General features: G+C 37.9%; 1 protein-coding gene across 10 annotated transcripts in view; it reads left to right on the top strand.

Moving 5' to 3' along the window:
* LOC112151185 (partitioning defective 3 homolog) overlaps nucleotides 1–22,243 on the top strand; it is a 327,527-nt gene that overhangs the window by 180,975 nt on the left and 124,309 nt on the right. For 9 of the 10 annotated variants that reach the window (XM_024279951.2, XM_024279959.2, XM_036216447.1 and 6 more), the window contains 2 exons: nucleotides 17,833–18,021; nucleotides 19,888–20,058. In XM_024279951.2, the coding sequence (XP_024135719.1) occupies nucleotides 17,833–18,021; nucleotides 19,888–20,058 (360 nt within the window). Of the gene's footprint in view, nucleotides 1–17,829; nucleotides 18,022–19,887; nucleotides 20,059–22,243 lie in introns of all 10 variants that reach the window. The other variant, XM_024279928.2, reaches the window with a different exon arrangement.

Below are 22,243 nucleotides of genomic sequence, written 5' to 3' on the forward strand. Positions count from 1 at the left end.
ATAACTAAAAAAAAAAAAAAACAAGTGCAAAACATCAGATCCAGAGTGCTTAAATTTAACAGATCAATACTATAGGAAACCATTTCTTTAGCATTCAAAAATATTGACCTCAAATTTCTCATTAATGCCAAAATATACATGTTGACAAACCCCATTCCACGGTTGTTGTCCCATGTCATCAGCCCTCCACACACCCCATTCATTTATTATAACAAACACACGTTGGGCTTTATCCCTTACGAAATAGATAAAAGCTGTAGTGAGCTTGTTGCTCTTTGTACTAAGTAGACATATTTATACTTATACATACAGTACATTAGTCATTTAATCCACTGAATAGTAATTTTGACAAATAGAACTTGATTATTTGTTTGACAATGAGTGGAAGAAAGCAAACTCTTACAATAAACAGGACCCTAAGTCTATATATGGTCTAATCAGAGGACTGGGTCATTATCCAGGTATTCTCAAGGCCATGCACTGACAGACATTTATCATTGAGATTTTTCTTACAGAGATGAGAACTCCTGCTTCCACCAAGTATTTCAAGGTGTTCACATTTTGAAGCTCAAAGCAACCCCAGACCAGTTCACTACCACCACCATGTTTGACTACTGTTGAAGCAAAGTCGCTTGTTTTTCGCTCTAAGATTTCCCAAAAATGTATTTTCCAAATGAAATACCAATGAAAATCCTTTAACACAAAAAAACAAAATATCACTTTGCAAAAAATAAAAACTTGTTGACACCTGTGGAAACTTTTTGGACTTTTTTATTTATATTTGAACCAACTTATAGCTTTGAATATGTTATGCACTGTAATAAATAGCATTATGTCAGTAGAAAACAGAAATCCAAGATCATACGTTATATAAGACTTAATGTACTGTGCAGTCCCCCTTCAGTGGCTGTATACAGGCTCATGAGTCAGTTTGAATGAAGACAGCATGAATGTTAATGCAAGAGTGACTCAGAGCAGGGCCTCACTGTAACACATGGATATGGTTTAGAAAAATTCTGCTCTGGCTGCAGTTTAGATTCCAGGGACCCTTTACTGGGTAAATATCTTTTTATTGCAATTATTTTCTTGTTGCTGCTCTTGTGTCTTGACTGTATTTAATAGTGGTGTAAAAAAATATTGATTCTGTGAAATTTCACAATACTTTACTTTACTTTACTTGTATCGATGTAAAATACTGCCAATTAATTATTTAAAAGCAAACGTGCAGTTTAGTCTTACTTCTTTTTCCCACTTAAATATTTTCTAAATTACCAAAAGAAAAGCACCATGAATCTGTTTGGGTAAAACAACTTGTTTATGAGATTCAGTTGCAGTGCTTTAAGTTCTGATCATTAAATAACATGTATTTTACAATTTTACTTATGAGAAAAATGTATTGATATTCAGATAATTCTTAAGTCCTTTAAAACAGTGAAATATTATCTGGTGCTGTCTTTTTATAAATCAGGATACACATCATCATATTGTGACACATGTTTGGCAGTACATGTCGTACTGTCAGACTCTTGCCAATAGACACCCCTAATTTTTATTAAAGACCAACGTCTTTGATCTTTATTACATAATCTGGCTCACATTAGCACGCAGAAATAAGTTTCTGTTGTTTGGGATGTTTGCCTGTCTAATAGCCAATACGGCCACATGGACACGAGCCAGTTAGATTATAACAAATGCACCGCGGCATCTCTTTCTCCCTATTTTGTCTTTCCCCAATCTCTTTCCTTCCCTCCGTCCACACAGCAGACCTCCAAGAGGCTCTTTTCTCCTCGCTCTTTCCCGTAACGCCGACCGGCATAATGGATCCCGCTCTTTTCTGATGTTTATCAGCTGTCTGGCACCTCATGTTAAACATCTCAGCCAACAACAACAGCAGCACAGTAATAGTCAGGTTCCGTCTGTAACAGCTTTGATGGACTCTAGTCTCCTGAGGAGAAGCTTACATTATAAGTGCTAAAGCAGAAGTGGATTGATTGTTATTCTGTTCAGAAAACCCTGAAAGAAGTTCACAGGTTGGTTTCAGTTATGAAGACTTTAATAGCATTAATGTAAAACAATAAATGGTTAATATTTGTCAGAGTTGATGAGTAGACTAAATATTCAGTTGTTGACTGCTCTTAAACCTGTGTTTTTATTCCATTTTTGTACCCATCTCTCTATAATTATGAAACAAATGGACAGATAAAAAGGTGAGGGCGGAGTTTGGAGCAGCTGTTTTGGAGGCTGTGAGAGGAAGTTGCTTCAACAGCCCTTAAAAGATCCACTTTTTAGTTTTACATTACAATATACTACAACTTAAAGTCTGGTTTTCTCATTTTGGTGAAGATAATTTCTCATGTCAGGGGAAGCTAGATTCAACGTTAAGCAATCAAAGGTCCTGGGGCACGATCTTAGCGTTGGGCGCAATACATTGCCATGTTATTAGAGTCAAAATACCTGAACTTTGGCAAAAAAAATCTAATTGCGCCAGACAATCAGAAACTCCGCTTTGGGCCATGACTTGTTGATTAAATGATCAGTGGGTGGAGTCCAAAACCAATACGGAGGAGTACTAATCAGTCCAAGAGGACCTGACCGCAGAATACAGCATGGCTCCAAGTTGGTGCTAGAGCATCAGCCGCAAGTCTAAGGGAAGTTCATGCTCTTCCCCTAGAAAAACACAGGAATCGGGTTATTTTTACATTTAGGGTTAGGAACCTTCTAGTATAGATACGCAAATTCAGCATTCGACTGCAGCTGCAGCATTTCTGCTTCCGGCTAACGATGAGTTTCATGTTGTGTTTGGACGCCATCTTCAGTTGATTTTGATTTGATTTGTTTATTTGTTGTATTCATGAAGAGAGCATTAACAGATTCTATACACAACATGAATCCATATATCTTCATGACAGGAAAGGAGCAATGAGAAGAAAAAAAAATCTTATTTCATTTCTGCCTGTATATCACATCTTAAAAAGAAAAAAAACAGAAGAAACAATCCTAGATGGCTTTTAGCACCTATCCCCACACACTAACTACACATTACATATTCATCAAGTTTTGTCTTTACAAATATTTTTTAAGTAGTATTTTATTAGTACAACTTTTCAAAATGTCCTGTTGAGCATTCCAAACTTTTACCCCAACAAAAGAAAAATATGTCTGTTTTAAAGCAGTGTGAGCAACTTGAAACTCAAAGGGGCCTTACCATGATTTTCTTAAACCTTTCAGAGTCAACTATATCCATATATATGATCATTTATTACCTTTGAAACACAATAAACCAAATTATTTATGAAATATGAGTATTTTTGTGAGTTTTGACTCGATTCCTGAGGCTCTGCCTGCCGCTGTGTGTGGCTGCTGCCCGTTTCAGGACATCATCCTAGAGCTGTTCTTTCTTCGTTTCTCCCACCAAAATATCTGCCTTTAGTAGCCCAGGCCATTGCTACACTGCTTCACAACAGAAATACACTCGACGTCTGCACGACTGTGGCCGACAGGGGGGTGGGGGGTTGTATCTTACAGGAGCCCCGCGTCTAAAGTAACGAACAACTGTCTGAGCTGGATTTTACTGAAGACAGGACACAACTGGAAGATGTACGGCATTCTGCATCTAAGATGAAAGTTTTCTGCTGATCATCACGAGTGTTGTGTTAGACTGGAGATGGTGCTGGCAGAGCAGACTCTTCCTGGAGGGGGCGGTTTACATCGTACTTACGTCAGCACGTTTCCAACAGCTGGTTTTCGTGGGTATGGGAGGGGCTGCTGCAGATTTTTAGAGGATTACTCTTAAATGCATGAACGGATCAAAATGATGCTTTGGGGTTCTTTATAGTGAGGCATGAACAATATAATGCATTTAAAACCTCAAAAAGTAAAATTTTCATGGTAGGGCCCCTTTATTTCCTACTGAGATTTTCATCTTCTGAGGTGAAAACAAATAGTTTTTGCAGACTCTCTGACATCTCTCTGTTTTTAACTTGAATAATCCTTTATAAGGTTTCCTGTTTTACTAAGTCCTCAAATTTCAACAATCTTGACTCCACAAATAAAGCATTTGGATGTTTTCTATATCCAACTCTAGGAATTATGCAGATAACTTGTTTCTGCTTTAATTGTAATGTTGTTAAATGAGTTTGTATTACCCCACACTTCAACACAGTAAATGAAAAAAAGCTGTACAATTGAACAATATAACATTCTTAACACATGACAGGATCAGTAATACTTAATTTTATTCAAAACAAATACAAATTTAGCCACTTTACTTGTAATATATGAGACTTTAAGACATTTTTTTGTCCAAAATTATCTCAAGTAATCTATACTCAAAAACTTTTTCAACCATTACTCCATCAATTGATAGTTTTACTTCCTTTTGTTTTTTATTAGTAAAAACCATAAACTTTGTCTTTCTAAATTCAATGAAAGATTATTATTATTACACCAATATTTAAGTTTGACCATTTCACTTTTAATATTATGTATTAAATGTCCTAAATTTTTTCCTTAGCAAAAAATGGTTGTTTAATCAGCAAATAGAACAAGTTTCAAAATGTTTGAGACTTCACAAATGTCATTTATGTATAAAAGAAAAAGAATAGGACCCACTATTGATCCTTGTGGGAAACCACACTCAATATTCATGAGGAATGACTGGCAAACTGTTCATATATTTGCCTTTTATGCAAATAGTTGGTTAACCAGTTAAGAACTATTCCTCTGACCCCAAACAGATTAAATTTGAAATTAAAACGGAATGATCAACAGTATCAAATGCCTTTTTTAAGTCAATAAACAATCCTATTGTGTATTTCTTTCCATCAATCGCTGTTGAAATATCTACAGTTACTTTCATCAGGGCCAAGGCTGTTGATCGGTTTGTCCGAAAACCAGCTTATTTTTTTTGAATGAAAGAATTTAGTCTGAGAACAAACTGCTCTTTTAATCTTGCCTGCAACCAGGTCCCTCTCAGTCATTCTCCCCCTGAACTTTAAGATTTTAAGACTTTAAGAGTCTTTTTTCTATGGAAACAAAAATAATAACATTGTCTAATTTTATTCTTAATTCCATTTTTATTCCTCTTGGATTAATGCGGGGCAGAAAGTCATCAAACTGGTTCATGTGGAGACAGAAGTACCGCTGAAAGCGTCCACCATTCAGATGTAGCTCCTGCAGTAGATGGAGAAGTTAATAATAGCACTTTGTGTCTGTCTGGAATTGTATGACACAAAGTCTTTCATATATTGGAAAAGAGCTATACAAGAAAAAGCCTGGAGCGAGATTCACCAGATTTACTCTCTTTGGACATTTTGCACCAAACTTCCTCTAACTGTCAGTGATGGTCATGCATTTGAACAGAAGAAAAAGAAGAATTCCCTCCTGTCCAGTGTGAACACTATGGGCTAAACCCGTGTTCAAAAATGCACATTACTTGCCTGTTGTGAATGTAGCTTTAGACTTTTTAGTATCAGTTACCCAATCATCTTTCTGCCGTACCTGTCGCCTCAGATCGCGCCCCACTACAGCATCCTGTGACAACTAGAAGAATTCACTCCAACAGATGGAGGAGACTTCTGTATGATATCTGCAGGTTGGGCCAGCGTGCTGTCAGGGGAAAGCAGCTCTGCAAGCTAATGAGATACTTTGGGTGATTGCACAAATGGACTGGGAGTCATTTTAGCAATCCATTGCATTTGCAATGATCTGTAAAAAAAACACTCGGTTGGGTTTTCTTCTGCCTCTTTGTTGTCGTCTGCTTCTGTTTTCTCTTTCCTCCATTTCCTCTCTAACCCCACATAGTCTGACAAACACTCTTACGAAAGGCGTTTAAAACACAAATCTGCCCCTCTGCACCTGCCTCCAGCAGTAACGCTGATCAAAAGCGTCGTTTCTGCACGCCCGCCTGATAGTTCCGTAATGGGCTCATAACCTGAACATTCAGCTCCATTGTTTAGGCCATTAGCCACACGGGTTATGGAAAATAAATGCAGTGCCATGGTGGAGAGCCATCAACATCAGTGCGGCAGCAGCTCTGTGCCAAGATGCTTTCCATCACACCTGCGTGCTTCCTCCTTCTACACACAAAGCCATTACCAAAACAGTAACCTGTTAACACTGCAGTGTAATGATGGATATCTCAAACGGCGTGATATACAGCCTAATGTAATGCAGCATTAAAATACATAAACATTATGCATTTCAAATGACAGGCAGGACCTTCAGAGGTCTGAAACAGCCTAGGATACGCAGCATAAACACTTTTCTCTCTGGCTGAGGCTCGGATGACAGAACTGTTGAATCAATCAAGCATTTGAGTGCATACTGTAGCAAGGTCAATGTGGAAATGACATCATGCAGGTGAAAATCACTTTACAAGATACATACATGAAACTGCTCAGGCTGTCTGATGCTGCGTACACAGCAGACATGTGATGCGTTCAGGAACGTGCCAAACGGGCTTTCTTGATCACGGTTTTAGCACATGGTTTGTCTCTGGTCTATACTGCTGCATTTACTGACAGTTTGAAGAAGCTTGGGGGGAAATGTTGAAGCTGTGCAAGTCTTGTTGCTTTTGTTGCATGCTTTTTCTAACCCTTTTTCTGAAAGACTTGGTGTCATAGAATTCCAACTAGACACAAACTGCAATTATTAATCTATCCTCCATAATCAATTTTCAAACGGTTGGTACTTTTGTGTTTTGAAAAGGACGTCATCTTAGCGTCTCTGTCAAATCTGAATCCCTGATTGGTTCAAATCCAATTGATTTAACTTTTAGCATGACTTTAATTGACACACATTTTGTACATAGAGTTTAAAAACTGACTCAAACTCTTGCGTGGTTACGTGTCAACGGGATTGTTTTGAATGTGGACGATCAAAATGCGCATTCACGTTCAACGTAGGTTTCAGACACAGTGCGTACCTGATGCATGCTCACCGGGATTCCCTCGTCACTTGCCGCTACTGAGGAAATCCGAGTTAGTTTCTCCTCCTCTACTTAGTAATCTGCTTAAATTCAACGGGTTGTTTCGTCTAGTCTGAGGTCGAACACATACAAATACCACAGTCATCCTCCATAAAACAAAAGAGAATAGGTGGTCCTGCCAGAAAACCTCGGAATATTGACAAGTCTAAAGCTGCCATTTACTTTGAATAGGCAACAAGATCAGCCTGAATGTTCACTTTTAAGAGTAAACTCACTCAGATCATAAAACGTTTCTAGAAGTTCTCCTTAATAATAATTAATAGCTTACAAGTGAAAAATCCCATTCTTGTTTTAGCAGCTCTGTTTGTGCCATTGTAGCACAGCAGTAAACGGGCATCTGTACCACTCCAATATGGCGTCCGACTTTGTGTAGCCCAACAAGCTAGCATAGCAACTCCAGCCTATAACTCAATGGGTGCAGCAGCATCACACGTACCTCATGAGTGCTTGGAACTTTCAATAGCCTCACAAGTACTTCACATTACTATAACCACACACACAACAATGGAACGTTCCATTTTCAGTATGTCCCTTGAGGGCTACATCAGCCTCAAGGTGAATGCAACACATACCTGCAGCCCCCTCAAGATTCATCCGGACAGCCGTAGCCCTGACTGAGGATTTAGATGTAACCACAGTGAAATGTTTCTTAGTTTTCTATGTGGGACATTACTGTATAACGATTAGATATTTATAGTGATGCATATTTCCTATGACAGCTGCTTGCATGTTTATTGCCAGCTCATGTCCTCAGCAGTGAAGAGCTTTTTGATGCACGTTGGTGAAGATTGCAACAATTCAAAACCCCAGAAGAGGAAGAGCAGCCAGACTTTGACAGATACTCTTTAAATCCCAGTGTGCGTCAGACTTGATTTTACTGTTTACGCTCAAGTTCCCATAGAGCTAAATGTTGCTTGGCTGCTTGTTCAATAGAAACTTCTTCATTTAAAACTTCACATTTACCAAACAAAAACTGTAGGTAGAGGAGAAAGCTGCAGAAACATTTAATGGAAAAGAAGGTTGTAACATTCTGCACTGACATAATTTACTGTTGAAATGTTGGTATAGATGTCCATTATTTATCACTGGAGTGACTTCTAAAAAAAAAAAAAACTCTGTAGAAGAAATCCGCAAAATAGCAATGTTTATTTTTTTGCAATTATTCTTGATGTTTTAAAGCTGTGAAATTCCTCACTAAACACTTTCTATTCTTTTCTCAGATAAACATGGACGGTTTCACACTTGTCTCTCTTGTTTGAACTCTAAAAGTTCAAACCTTCGTAGAAAAATAGGTCCAGGATTATAGAATGAACACAAAGATCTGACTGAGATTGGGCATTCTGTATAGGAGACACTGCAGGGGGAGATTGATCAATAATGGTCTACAGCCAATCAAGACCCAGAACACAATGAACTCTGAAAAGAAAACAAAACAAGCAGAGAAAACATGTAAATTTGAAATAAAAATAAAAAAATCTGCAAAACTCCAAAAAGGTGAACCGCTTTAGTGAAGGACCGCTATAACGTCAAACACTGGCGGATTTTTCTAAAAAAAATTCAGCAAATGTAGCCTCACTCACCACAAGTAGCCTTATTTTTTTATACTGACTATTTCAGCATATTTATACAATGGGGCAAAAAAGTATTTAGTCAATTATCTTTTGTTCAAGTTCTTCTACTTAGAAATATGAGAGATGCCTGTAATTATCATCATAGGTACACCTCAACTATAAGAGACCAAATGAAAAAACAATCCAGAAAATCACATTGTCTGATTTTAAAAGAATTTATTTGTAAATGATGGTGGAAAAGAACGATTTGATCAATAATATTTATATTGCCAATGTTCTTTTAATTATGATTATGCATTTTTTAGCCTATATCAAAAACCTGTCGTTTTTCACAGACATATTTTCTGCAAAGCGGCAGGAGTTCATTTGAAATTCACGTCTAGATTGTGGGCGGAACTGTTGAGACGGAAGTTAGCTGTGCTAATTTCCCATCAACCCTTTGTTTACATGTTCTCCCGCTGGTTTAGAGCCCTTCACAACCCCAAACTAACATTACTAAGGCCAAAGAAACAGACTTTGGACCCGTCCAGTCCAGTTGCTGCGCCACAAACCTGAGCTTTTTCAAACGGCGTGTTTTTATCTGCTCCTGATTCAGCACAATTTGAATAAAGAAATACTCAGAAATGCAGTTTTAATCTTACATTTTATTATACGTCTCCATCATGAGGAAAATGCTGCAAGAACACAAAACACAAACGCAAATACAAAAAAACATTTTTTTTTTGCATTCTGAGAGTTTCCAGAAATGGTTTCTAAAGATAAATAATACTTTTACTTCTCCTATTTTAATAATGAAACGATAACTTGGTCCTGGTCTATTAGAAAGAAGACTTTTGCTTACTAAAAGTTTGATGCATTGAAGTAAAAATTTCAGCCTCTTCTAATTCCTCTTTAAAAATACTGTTTTAACATTGTTGTAATTTTTCTTCAGGAATTTTGACACTTCAGGAAAATGATGTTATGTTAACGTAAGTAGAAGTCTAATTATTACATTTACAACCGTCCCTCAGTTATGTTCTAAAAAATAACCTATGATAAGTGAAATCCACAAACAGACAGCTGTGAACATTTTCACACTTTTCTCTCTTGTTTATTCTCTAAAAATCCAAATCTTCCTTGAAAAATAAGCCCAGGTTTAAAGAATGAAAACCGAGATGTGATCATGATAGAAGATTTATGTAGATTTGACAAATTAAACGCATTCTGTACAGGAGAAACGACACAGAAGAGATTAATTGACAAAGTCAGCACCCAATCTGGAAGCTAAAAACATCGCACTGGAAAAATATGCAAGGGTAAACCGCAATGACTGCAATACAGCGAGGAAGCAGTTGTAATCCTTCAGGATGCATCAAATCGGACAATTTTTGGGTGGGATTATTTAAAAAAAACGGTTTCCTCCCACGACCTTAAAAGCTGTTAACCAACCTGGTACTAGCAGATTTAACATTTTATGGATTTAATGTTTCATGTACTGTACAAATATGTAAAAATGGCATCATTTAAACGGGTTTTAACTCATGGTTTGAGTTTGATAAGGCTTTATAACGAATTTCTTTCTACGTCTTTCTTTTTGTGACCTTTTTTGATAGAAACAAACCGATTCCATTCATTCATGTATTTTATTAACCCTCTATATCCCTTTTGGGGGTCACGGGGTTGCTGGAGCCTATCCCAGCTATCATTGGGCAGCCTCAGTCTGTCACAGGGCAAACAACCAATTCCAACCCCCGAATCTTCCTCATCGGTTTGTCAGGAGGTTGTTATCTGAGTTGGAGAACTTTTTCTCCCCCTAACTTCAGGTGTGAGACATCACTGCTGGTTCACGGCTGCATCTTTGTGTCAGAAGGTTTGATGCTGCTCCTGCGTTTGTGTAGAGATGTCATGACACGAGTCAGTCAGAGGAGCTGTGTTTCCCCTGAAACAGGCTTAATCAAAGTGATGTTCAAGCTGTCACCTGGCCCACACGCTCCTCACGCGCTCTCACTCCCAATATAGAGCTGCAAAGACTACAGGGAGCCTTGTATGCACGGCTCTCCCAGGAGTGCACAGGCGACACGGCACACACAAACACTCCTCAGCTGAACGCTGTGCACATATACTATAATTGTACACAAGTGTTAGTGCTGGGAGCAGCTGCTGGTGTAATTGCTCAGAGTTAGATCGGGCTATAAATGGTTCCTGTGTTGGAGAGATGGTGGCTGATTAGTTATGGACGGTAAACGTGGGTCCGCATCATTTTGTGAGTGCACAGACACTTGTGTATTCACTCACCCACACACCTGAGGGGCCATCTTTACCTGTCTCTCTTCCTCTGTGGCTCCTCTTCCTCCACGCGGCGCCGCTTTCAGCTCCGTCGATCACACAGGTATTTTATATTCATGGTCTATCAGCATGCAGCTGCATCAGACGGAGCGTGAGAGGAGGATGAGGCTACAGGGGAACGGAGGAACAAGAGGGGGCAGCTGGGAAAGTTGAGATGTGGCAACGGTGGCAGATGAAGACCACTGGGTTCACTTAGAGACACACTCCAATGAAAATTCTGTTTTTAACATCTTCTTGTAGCATTTTTCTGTTCAAATGCAAAGAAAATTATGATTGAATCAGCATTTTTTATTCATATAGGAACAGATTGAAAGATATTAGGTGTGTAGGGACTAATCGATTTATCGGTACATCACGATATTTCATTTAGCGATACTTGAGCAAACATAGTTCATACTCTCTTTTGTTTTCCACTTAAACCCGCGACCACTGGTTGGCAGCACAGCACATGGAGCCTCTTTGATAATTGTTGTTATGAGATATGTACTACTTCGCTTTTACTTGGAATTGGTGCCAAACCGAAACTCTGTGCGACATTTCTGCCACTATCTTATAAAAATAAAAGTGCCATTAATATGTTTGAGTAAAAACAACTTGTATATGCGATACAGTTACTTTGCTTGACGAAAAATGAATTTGACCATTTTATTACAATGAAATGTGTATTGATCTTCAGGTGGAGTTTTTTTTAAGTCATACCCTTTAAAAAGAATAATAACTTTTTTCTGTACAGTCTTAGGATATATCGCGATTAGCATCACTGTATTGTAAAATGTATCATATCGTGAGATGGGTAGCAGGATGTGTATCGAATCGCCCGACAATACACACCTTTAAAAATACAATTGAAAAAGCTTGTAGTTGTTATGTAAAACCTATAATGGGCGGCCTAAACTCTATGCTCCGCCCCATTTTGATGCATCCACTTATAGACAAATAGATCCATGAGCGTCTTTGTTTTCCTCGTCTGAGCTGGAATCTGGATCTAAACTGTACGTCTGGATAACTCTAATATTGATAACCATTTTTATTGAATGACGGGAAGTGGGGGTGGGGTTGCTCCATGCCAACAGCTCAGCGGTGAATTTCTGATGACCTATGTCCTAGAAAACGGCACAGGTTTTTGATTTTGGCTAAAAATGTCATAATCATAATTAAAAGACCACTGGGAACACCTTTACATTAGAGCAGAAGATGATCGGAGTGGGGCTTTAATTTAACAACTGAGCATGTGCACAGGTGTGCTCAGGACTCACCCGTGACTCTACTGGAAAAAGAAGACGATTGGGAAGAATGGGGAGGTAGTCCAAGCAGAAATATGCTGAGATCCATGCTACAGTAGGCAGCCAACAATGGTCTCCATGCTCGACTTGCTTTCACCAATTACACCCTTCACTGCCTCCTTTTCACCCGCTCTTCTTTCTCCCCGTCTTGAGCCCTGGTCACCTCCTCCTGTCATCCTCTCTGTCTTTTTCTGAAAGCCTCCCTTCAATCAGGGTTTGCCCTGCCATTACATCAACCAGTTCCTTTAGCTAAAGCCCAAACGTGCTGCCAGTCGTGGGGTGCATGGGGGATACTTGTACAAAGGGTTCAGAGAAAGACGCCATTTTACATTCTTTTTAATTCAAAACATAGATATCAAACAGGAGTAGAGGGATTGAGGGTGTTTTACTCGTAAATGAAAATCTTACTGAGGAATACCATTTAAAAAAGATTTGATTTTGATTATCTGCCCTTATTGATTCACCATTTAATAAATGAAATTCAATAAACAGATTCAGATCATTCCTTTCGTTTTGGTAGTTTTTGAAGCTTTTTTATCATTCATTCAAGTAAAATTAGAGCAACTATCAACTACAAAGAATTATGAACTAGTAAAAAAAGTAGGTGATAATTAGTCCTGTGAGATTGATCACTGTAGCTTCAGGATCACCGGAACGATTGAAAACTTTTGATTAGATAATTGATGCTCAATGTTTTTACATCAATTTGGTGAAACTGAATAATTTTCCATTGGTTTAACTGACCAGCTCTCATTGAAAAACACTGCGCTTTAGGGCATTGGTTCAAAATAACAAGCTTGAAATGTAGTGTACTGATCAGAATAATAATACAATGTTCCGTCTGGGATTGGGATACAACATCAGATTCTGATCGAGTCTGAAACGACATGATCAGCTCAGATTTCTGATCATGTGATTGGATTGGGACATTTTTACTTCAAAGACGTAACGAGGAGGTAAAACTTTCAAGGAAAATTATCAAACTTGTCATAACATAAGTACAGATTCAAACAGGAATCCTTGAAAGAGCAGCACTCTAAACCCACGTGTGAGAAAGCACCAACACAAAAGACGAAAAACAGCTCAGAAGGAGTAGATTTGTTATCAATTTTCATATGTTTTTATTGTTGTTTTGCACTCACAAAAGAACCATAGAAGCTAAAAGGATAAAAGGATTACGCACCTAAAAATTCAACTATCTGACCTTTTTTTTATCCAAGCTTTTTAAAGCAAAATTTATCTTAATTTACTTGGGTTAAAGTTCAAAGCCTTTTCAGCCAATGTTTCATTTGATACCTATAATATATATATATATATATTTCTTGAACATGAAGGAAAACGTGTGTCTGGCGTCTTCACCAATTGTTTACCCAAACTTTGGATAGCGAGCGCGGTGAATTATTGCTACGGATGGAAGAGAACAAATTGAATTGTGGAGATAAATGGGAAGGAAACAGAAAAGTGCTTGAAACCAGTGCAAGAATATTAGGGTTATAGAGGGGAGGCAGCACAAAAAAGAGGAAATGAGCTGAAGGAGATGTCTCTTAAAAAAAGAGTGAAGGAGGACTAAAACAGACTTGTATGAAGAAGAAAAGGTGAAAGGTGTGGAGGAAAGGAGGGAGGGACGTCGGGAAAGTGGCAGTGTCTGTCTTCTTTTGTGTTACGTGGATTCATCTCTTTCATTCTCACACTTTCTCCGTCTTTTCACTCTTTTCTGTCTGTCGCCTCCAGAATATTTTCCCTCTTTTTCTTTATTTCGTTCTTCTTTGTGCACCTTACATGCATTTTTTTCATTCACTGCTATTTTTCTTCTAGATAGTTTGTGAAAAAACTTTAACAAAAGTCTTTACACGAACAAAATATTCATCTAAAGATTTTTTAAAACTTTTTTTAGCAAATTTGATCAATTTGTTAGTTTTTCATATTTTCCTTATTATAAATGTTTGACTCTTTGTGAATCTTTCTTCAAAACGCTGCAGTGAATGAAGCATCATGGGAAAATGTTTTTTGGATCATACCAGGTTTGTCATCAGTAACCAGGACAATCATTTCCTAAGGTGGAGGAGGACATTTGTTAATTAATAACTTCTACCGAAGGAGAGTTGGTTACATTTACTGATTTGACACTAAATCCCAACCAAAGTCATGACGCTCAGCCCTGATTGATGGTTTTTCAGAAATCTGTGCCTTAGCTGCTGCGGTTGACCTAAAATGTTTGTTTGTGGTAATGAGATGCTGGAAGGAAAGGTTAGGTGGCAAACAAGCCCAAAAATTGGCCTTGATGACCGCAGCTTCTCACCTGAGCATCAGACACTGTAGATGACATCACATCTTATGAAGGAACATCTTATAAAAAATGTTATTGTCTGACTAATGTAAATTAAGTACTAAAAATCTGTTGAATATTTATTTCTTTTGTAAGTAACCATGGCTTTCGAAGTTAGTATTATCAGAGATGAATACACACCGTGAAAGCCTGAACCATTTTCTGCTTCGCGTCGGATGGTTCGGGTTTCTGCGCGTGGATTCATTTCTGATAATGCACACTTTATCAAGCATTATCCCTTACTTAACTGACTCCATGCAGCCAATCAGAATCGAGTATTCACCCCAACAACTTAATGAAGTTACTGACAGACGTGTTAGTCTGAATGGAGAATTAACTGGTTCAAAGGTGAGCAGCTGAGCAGAATAAGACTATTTTACACAAAGTACGACGGATTCAGGAGCAATCCAACACCACTCTGTCACCTGTTGATTTATTCTCAAAGGGTTCCCAGTGGAGTTTAAATTATAAATATGCCTTTTTAGTTAAGAAAAAAAATCCTGTGTTTTCTAGGACATAGTTTCTGAAATACAATTTTAAACTTAATTTTCTTTACACATGTCATCCATCATCAGTGAACATGCCATTGAAATGGGTCTTCTTTTTTTTTTTTTTTTTTTTTTGGTTAATGTTCAAAGTTTATGATTCAACAATAAAAAAGTCAGGACAAAAATAGATCCGCCCATAGTGCAAAGAAAAAGACAAAAGCTGAGGAAAAAAAATATTTTATGGATTAATAAGAGAAAGACAACATTTGTGGAAAGTTTGCAGCTCGTTTGGAGTAAAACTACAAAATCATTTAAAAGAAACACAACAGTAAAGCATGGCAGTGGCAGTGTTATGGTTTGGTTTTTCACAGTTACTAAAAAGCCCTGCACTGGCTCCATCATTTCAGAATCTGGTTCACAACCCTGTTTACAGCTTCCTTCCAGCAGAGCATTGTTATCATTCCAGTGTCAGACTTGTGTTGAGAGGCTAAAGCTCAGACGCTCAAATGTTAGCAACATTTTGAAACCGTTTTTGCTTTGGACTAAAAATCATTTTGACTGAATTAAAAATAACAGAGGCTCATTTTTTAATTAGCTTTGCAATTAATGTGGTCAAATAAACTGTGCTTACTATTAAAAATTCCTAATTGTTCTTTTAGAACATCCCAAAAATGGTAAATTGGCTTAAAATTTCATGTCTTGCAGGTAACTCTTTTGTTTTCCTGCAGCACGCCACGCAGGCACCACGACGCCGCTCACGCTTGTTTGTACTTTATCTTATTTTGCTGGCCTCCCACTGTTGCCTGCTTTTCCTCCCTCCTCAGTCCTCGCTCCCTCCCTCCCTCCATCCCTCTTTCTGCCTCCTCTGTTCCAGCCCAGAGTAATTCCATCTCTCTCCCAGCAAACAAAGGGAGCTAATGACATGCTGACACCGAGCCCGATGATTGAATTCATTAGGCGTGCGCCATAATTGCCAGGCGGGAGCGTGCACGCACCCATCTATTCAGATGACAGCTGTCAAATAACAGAGAGAGCGGAGGAGAGAATAGCTTTTTATTGTTGGATTGGAATACAGAGGGAGCATGAATGTAGGGAGAGAGGGGGAGAAGCACCTGTTGGAGAGGTAAAGAAGGAGAGCTAAGCCTGCCAATTAGGCTGCTGTGTTCGTTAAGGACCGGGAAAAACTTTCAGACCCTGATAGCATTAATTAGCTCCGTATATCTCTTTTTTTGACATTTAAATTGATTCCTAATCAAGTTTGTTCTACACAGACACACACAGTTCTCATTCAGTTAGGCTTTCATTTCGATTTGAGTTTTTTGACTTATATTCATGCAAAAATGTTCATTTTTACAGGTATAACCAATAAGAGAAGCAAGTTGTATTTGCAGAAACAGCGTGGTAAATGTCACTGCACTAAATGCTGAAGTATTAGGCCAAACAATCTCTGCTCCCACAGAAACCTAAAACTGTGCAACATCCAATTGTGCCTCAGTGTGGAACACATTGTCTGATAAGCTCCACTCTGAGAGAAATTGTTAATTATTGCTGGCTAGTCTGTAGAAGTCGACCGTTCTCAAAGGGACCGAGAATATGCTGCCGGCCAATGTGCAGACCGGAAAAACTGGTGCATCAAATTTTTCAGCCCAGAGATTAACTCTAATGTCAGAAAAATGTTTCAAGCCTTTTTGTGTTTAAGGATTTTTTGCTATTTTTTTATAATATAGTTATTGGTATTATGGAAAAAAAAGTTGTTAGCATTAAAAATCTAATCATCTTTTGATCTGTTTTTTTTAAAAGCGTTCCAAGTGGGCTTTTAATTATAATTATGGAGTTTTTAGCCAAAATCTAAAAAACTGTGTTGTTTTCTGAAACATAGTTTCTGCAGAGCGACAAGACTTTATTAAAAGTTCGCCTCAGAGTTGTGGACGGGACCGTTGTCACAGAGCAACCCTGTGATGAGGGCCTAGAGCCAGTGTACACTATGAAAAGTGAAACATTTGGATCAATTAACAAAACCTCTGGAATTTGTTAAATTTAAAAATGCTATTTTTTATCAAATTAAAATTTTAAATTGTGAAAGCATATTCTAAAAATTTTAATTTGATGAAAACTAATCATTTTAAGCCTAACGTTTAACTTTTCACAGTGTATTTTTCTGTCACAATTAAGCTCTTTTTTTAAATGTGTTTAAAAAAATGCTCAGAATTGCAATTGTATGCTTATTTTTCTTTATATATGTCCTCCATTATCAGATAAATGCCACAATAACGCATTAAAAACACATTTATTTTCTGAGTTGGTCTTAAAATTGTGTTAAAAATGAATGAATTCTGATTTTCTAATCTAAAATACCCTGCAGGTTCCTTTTTTACCTGCTTATTAAAAACATTGATGAATCACCTCCTAAATTTAGCGGGGTGATAATGAACAAGACTCTTGAGGTAATGTTCAGACCGGTGTTAACTAATCACTGGATTTAACTCTTGAGGCTGCTGCCCTGCTCAACCCTAGTATATTTGTTGTAGTTAATGAGGCTCTCTGATTCGCCTCCCTACCGTCTGCCCAGCAGCAGTTTGGACACAAGTACTTTTTATTAACCTCAACAGCCAAATGAATGTCCTTTTTAGCACTCCTGACCCACAGAGTATGTAGGTGATGTATCTTAAACTATTACGGACAAGATTTGGAACCTTTTTAACAGCTTTTATGTGTTTTTGCCTGCATTTGTGCTTGTTCATGTAGTAATGTTTAGGGTCTTTGAAGAGCTCTAGAAATCCCCTGATTTTTGTGTTCAGTGAGAGTCATTTCTACATTTCTGTCTTTTTTTTTCTCCCCATCGTTCCAGCAGAAGACAGAGGAGGATGAGTTGGTCTTGACTCCTGACGGTACTAGAGAGTTTCTGACCTTCGAGATCCCGCTCAGCGACTCGGGTTCTGCAGGGCTGGGCGTGAGCGTCAAAGGAAATCGCTCCAAAGAAAACCATGCAGATTTGGGCATTTTTGTCAAATCTATCATTAACGGAGGAGCGGCCTGCAAGGTAAAGAACATTTGTCTCAATGTCAGAGAATCCATCAGCGATATAATAGAAAATACTGATAACAATCCTTTAAGATGTGAAGCAGAAACATAACACAAAATTCTGCACATCCAACAAAAATGTCCCAGCCACTGTGCAAAAGGCTAGCCTTATCTGAAGAAAAAAATCACTAGAAAGTAGTAGACTAATCTCTCCATTCAGCAAGCACTCAACAAGGAAAATAATAAGTTAAAAATTGAACTTTTAGACAGAATTACTTCAATTTGAATGTTATAGGGCCCAATAATTGGTATTTTTTTTCTAGTTCTAAGCAGGTGTTTGTTGTTTGTTGGCTATTTTTTGAGTTTTTATGTAACTAATTGTTGTTTATTTTAAGAACAGAAACAAAAACTGGTGGAAGTAGATTAAATGACTCATTTTAGAACAAAATGTCAACAAAATGAAAAAATCTTAATTCAAGTTAGCCTGTCTTAAGAAATCCTCATCAAATCTGAAACTGGTTAGCTAACTAGCTAACAAGCTACTTAGATGGCTAAATAGTTAGCTAGCTATGCATTAGATTAGACGGACAGACAAATAAATAAACAGGCACCAGATAAATTATATAAAACAATATATGAACAAATAACTTGTCAGTTATGTACGAAATAAATATCTCAATGTGTCAGTTGTTTTCAGGTGTGATTAAGTAAAAATGTATTTTTGAGATAAAAAAAACAATTACAAAAACCCCAAAATATAATAAAAAAATAAACAGTGCAATTTGAAGGGCTATTTTAATCTTAAATCAAGTTTTTACTTTTGTTTTGTTAAGAGTAGAAAGTATAAGGATTTGGACTAATTTTAATAATAATTTCTTTAATTCTAGATGGCAGCTCCTTATGAGACAAAAATTCTCAATTATGCTGATCTTAAGAGAAAATAGAAGTTAATAAAACCTTGAAAAATATTTTAAATGTTTAAAAACAAAGTTTTACATCTTTGCAGGGACCAAATAGTTTGCTATGCCAGAAAGTTTCTGATAAAAAAAAGGCTGAAATCCCGATTTACTAATACACACTGGTAACTTAAAGGCTTCAGTGGTGAGTTATTCTAGAAAAAAAAGTTTTCTGAAGGTTATTGTTGGATTTGATCTGATAACGTGATCTGAAACCACTTCTGCTGTGCATGCTGGTCTCTAATGTGACTGCAGCAGTGCTGGGAATGGTGTTTTTTAGTGTGACTGTCCTTTCTTTGTTGCCATGCAACTAATGGAAAACAGTGCATGTTTGAATCTGTCTTCAGAAAGATTTTTCTTAGTAATTATTCTCTCTATACTTACACAATCTCAGAATTAGTTGCCCTTATTTCTGTTTTGAAGCACATTTCTTAGTATCATTAATCATACTCTTTTATGATTTAGGGCTCAAACATGGTTAATAAATCTAAATAACACCAGATGGAACAATAGCTTAAACCGTCATTAATGCACCTCAACAGCAAGTTCCTTCTTGTTTTAAGAATTCACGTCTAAGAAAAATCTATGATTTAAAGTACTATCTTTTATTGTGCTGTCTCTTGTGTCGTCATCAATTTCAATAGTTCAACTTTGTTGTTTTTTAAGCAAACAGGATTGTGTTGACAGGCTGTAATGACGGTCTTAAAAGCACTCTCCCATGCCAGACATTAGATCATGGCCAGCAGCAGAACACACTCAGAGAGCAGGACTGTTGGTCCTATTGATCAACGTTATTGAGTTGGAGTTATGGCTGCTATTTACTTATGGCACTGTATTTACCGTTTTACTTGTTGGGGAAAGTGCACTCTTTGCTTTTAAGTGCAAGTTAAAACCCTGAAGTATGCACTTTTAACATGTTGCACCAAAAGGATGGGCGGCTGAGAGTAAATGACCAATTGATCGCCGTCAACGGGGAGTCTCTGTTGGGCAAAACCAACCAAGACGCCATGGAGACGTTACGCAAGTCCATGTCAACGGAGGGCAACAAGCGCGGGATGATCCAGCTCATTGTGGCCCGGCGAGTGGCCAAGAGAAACGAGGTAATTCTTCTTTATTTAGTCAGGTGGTTTTTGTTTTTATACTTGAGATAATAATTAAAGTGACTGAAGCATTGACCTGATTTATTCATGTATGTGTGAGTGACTTTAAGGTTTTAGTTTAGAGTTTAGATGGAGCGCCTCAAAATGGAAAAAAACTGTGACAATAAATCCATTAAGGCGCTGAAAGCAGCTTGTGACATGAAGACCAAAGACTGGATTCTTGCAGGCCGGTTGGGTCAAGAAATGCTCTGGCTAAGGACAGAATGAGCCAAATCATGAGGATTACCTTGAAGGTTAAATCAAGCAATCAAAAATAAGAGAAAAAGATTAAATTCAGGGTTTAAAATGCTAATTTGTTTAGTATTTAAAATGTGATCGAACAAAATCAATTTTTTCTGAGCAATATTTCTTTCCTGACCTTTTGAGCATCTTTTAAACGATTAAAGAGCTTACAATGTGCTGCTATACATAATCGTACCTGTTTATCTTTAGATCAGCAGTATTTGGGTTTGAGAAAAAAATCAGTGATGTTCAGTCTGGACCAATAGTTTCTGATTCTGTCGCTTTAGCCTTTTAACACCTGAGATGTCACCAGAAATGTCTAAATAACAGGCGTCCTTTGTACCGTAACTCTTTGATTGTTCACACGATCAACGTGAATCAACAGATTCTGACGCGAGCAAAATCGCTTTTCTCCATGATAGATCCAACGGATTTGATCACATAAGTGCTTCACTACTGTTAAATGTTGCATATCAGCGCAAAGCTGCTTTTGGGAGACTTTCTGCTGAGGCCAGCCCATGCTCAATTCTGATTGGTTAACTTCTCAGTGCTCCACATGGTGGCAGACTCGTATCCGTCTCACCGTTTGAAGATCTCTCATCTTTATGGACAGATATGCCACCAGACAGGGATAGACTTTTAGAGTTTTAGGTCAACTCCAAAGTGAACTTTGAAAAACATATCTACTGCGAAATATCAAAGACAGGGATAGATGAAAGCCACAGCTTTCTGTGGAGCTGTTTTTTGTTTACTGAGCTACAAATATGTCTATAACGGCTGCTTTTGTTAAAGCACAATAAACACTTATTGCTTTCTACACATCATCGCTTTGGGAAAATACTCAAAAATTGATTTTTTTTTGCAAGTTTTGTGTTGTTTAAACAAAAAACTAAAAGTTGTTTCTTCTTAAATTTGATGTTAAATAAAGTAGCACTTGGATACCACAGTGTACCGCAGTGATACTGGTTGAATTAATGCTACAGATGTGTCCAGATGTACGGTTCCGTTTTTATTAGGTCCAGCTGAGAACTGGGACCTTTAGCTAAAGGGAGCATGTTTCACATTTGGGTTTTATATGTTGAGTTCATACCTGTCGTGTTTTAAATATGTGTTTTTGGTAGAAAGAAAAGCATGCTGTTCATCAGCTTTAGTTACTAGATTAGAGACATTTTTCTGAATCAACTTTTAATGCTGCATCGTAATAAAACCAACATACATTTCTGATTGAAAATGTTTTCGTCACTGGAGGTTTTTGATTAATTCTTTGTCCCCGTGACAGAAGTCTGTGAGCCATCCATCATTGTAACAGCTTAGAACACAGAAGCACTGTCAGTGACCTCATGTAGACCACCTGCATTGCACACCCCTTTCCAGATGGGGCCACACTGATTACAGAAAACTCGTGAGGGCATTATTACTGACCTTGACTCTCTGCTCAGTTTGTTCTCTATCCAGCCTCTGACAGACCCAAGACCACAGAGTGCATCTATGGAAACAAATGCACGTGCCAGGTGCTGTAGGAAATGCTTACAAACACATGGTTATGAGTAAACGTCCGACAGACAGAATCCTCTTTTTTCAAATCCGCCATCACGGGCGACAGCAGTTTGAAATGTTCTCACTTTATTTTAATGTCAGAAAGGAAGCCTCACGCTCTGTTCCCTAATTCAGAGGGAAACCAGTGACTGTATAGGAGTACTGGAAGAACTGAGTGTGACATCATCCATAGAAAATGGTTTCAATTAAAGTCAATTCAGTCGCACTTTATTTGCGGTACAGACGGCGCCATGCCAGATTGATCTGAGCCGGTCTGAGGGGCAGGGGGGTGGCAGCACAGGTTTAGGGAGGTGGCAGCTCAGGGGCAGGAGGGTGGCAGCACAGGGGCAGGGAGGTGGCAGCTCAG

This window comes from Oryzias melastigma, linkage group LG17 (assembly GCF_002922805.2).
Source record: "Oryzias melastigma strain HK-1 linkage group LG17, ASM292280v2, whole genome shotgun sequence".
NCBI classification, from domain to species: Eukaryota; Metazoa; Chordata; class Actinopteri; order Beloniformes; family Adrianichthyidae; genus Oryzias; species Oryzias melastigma.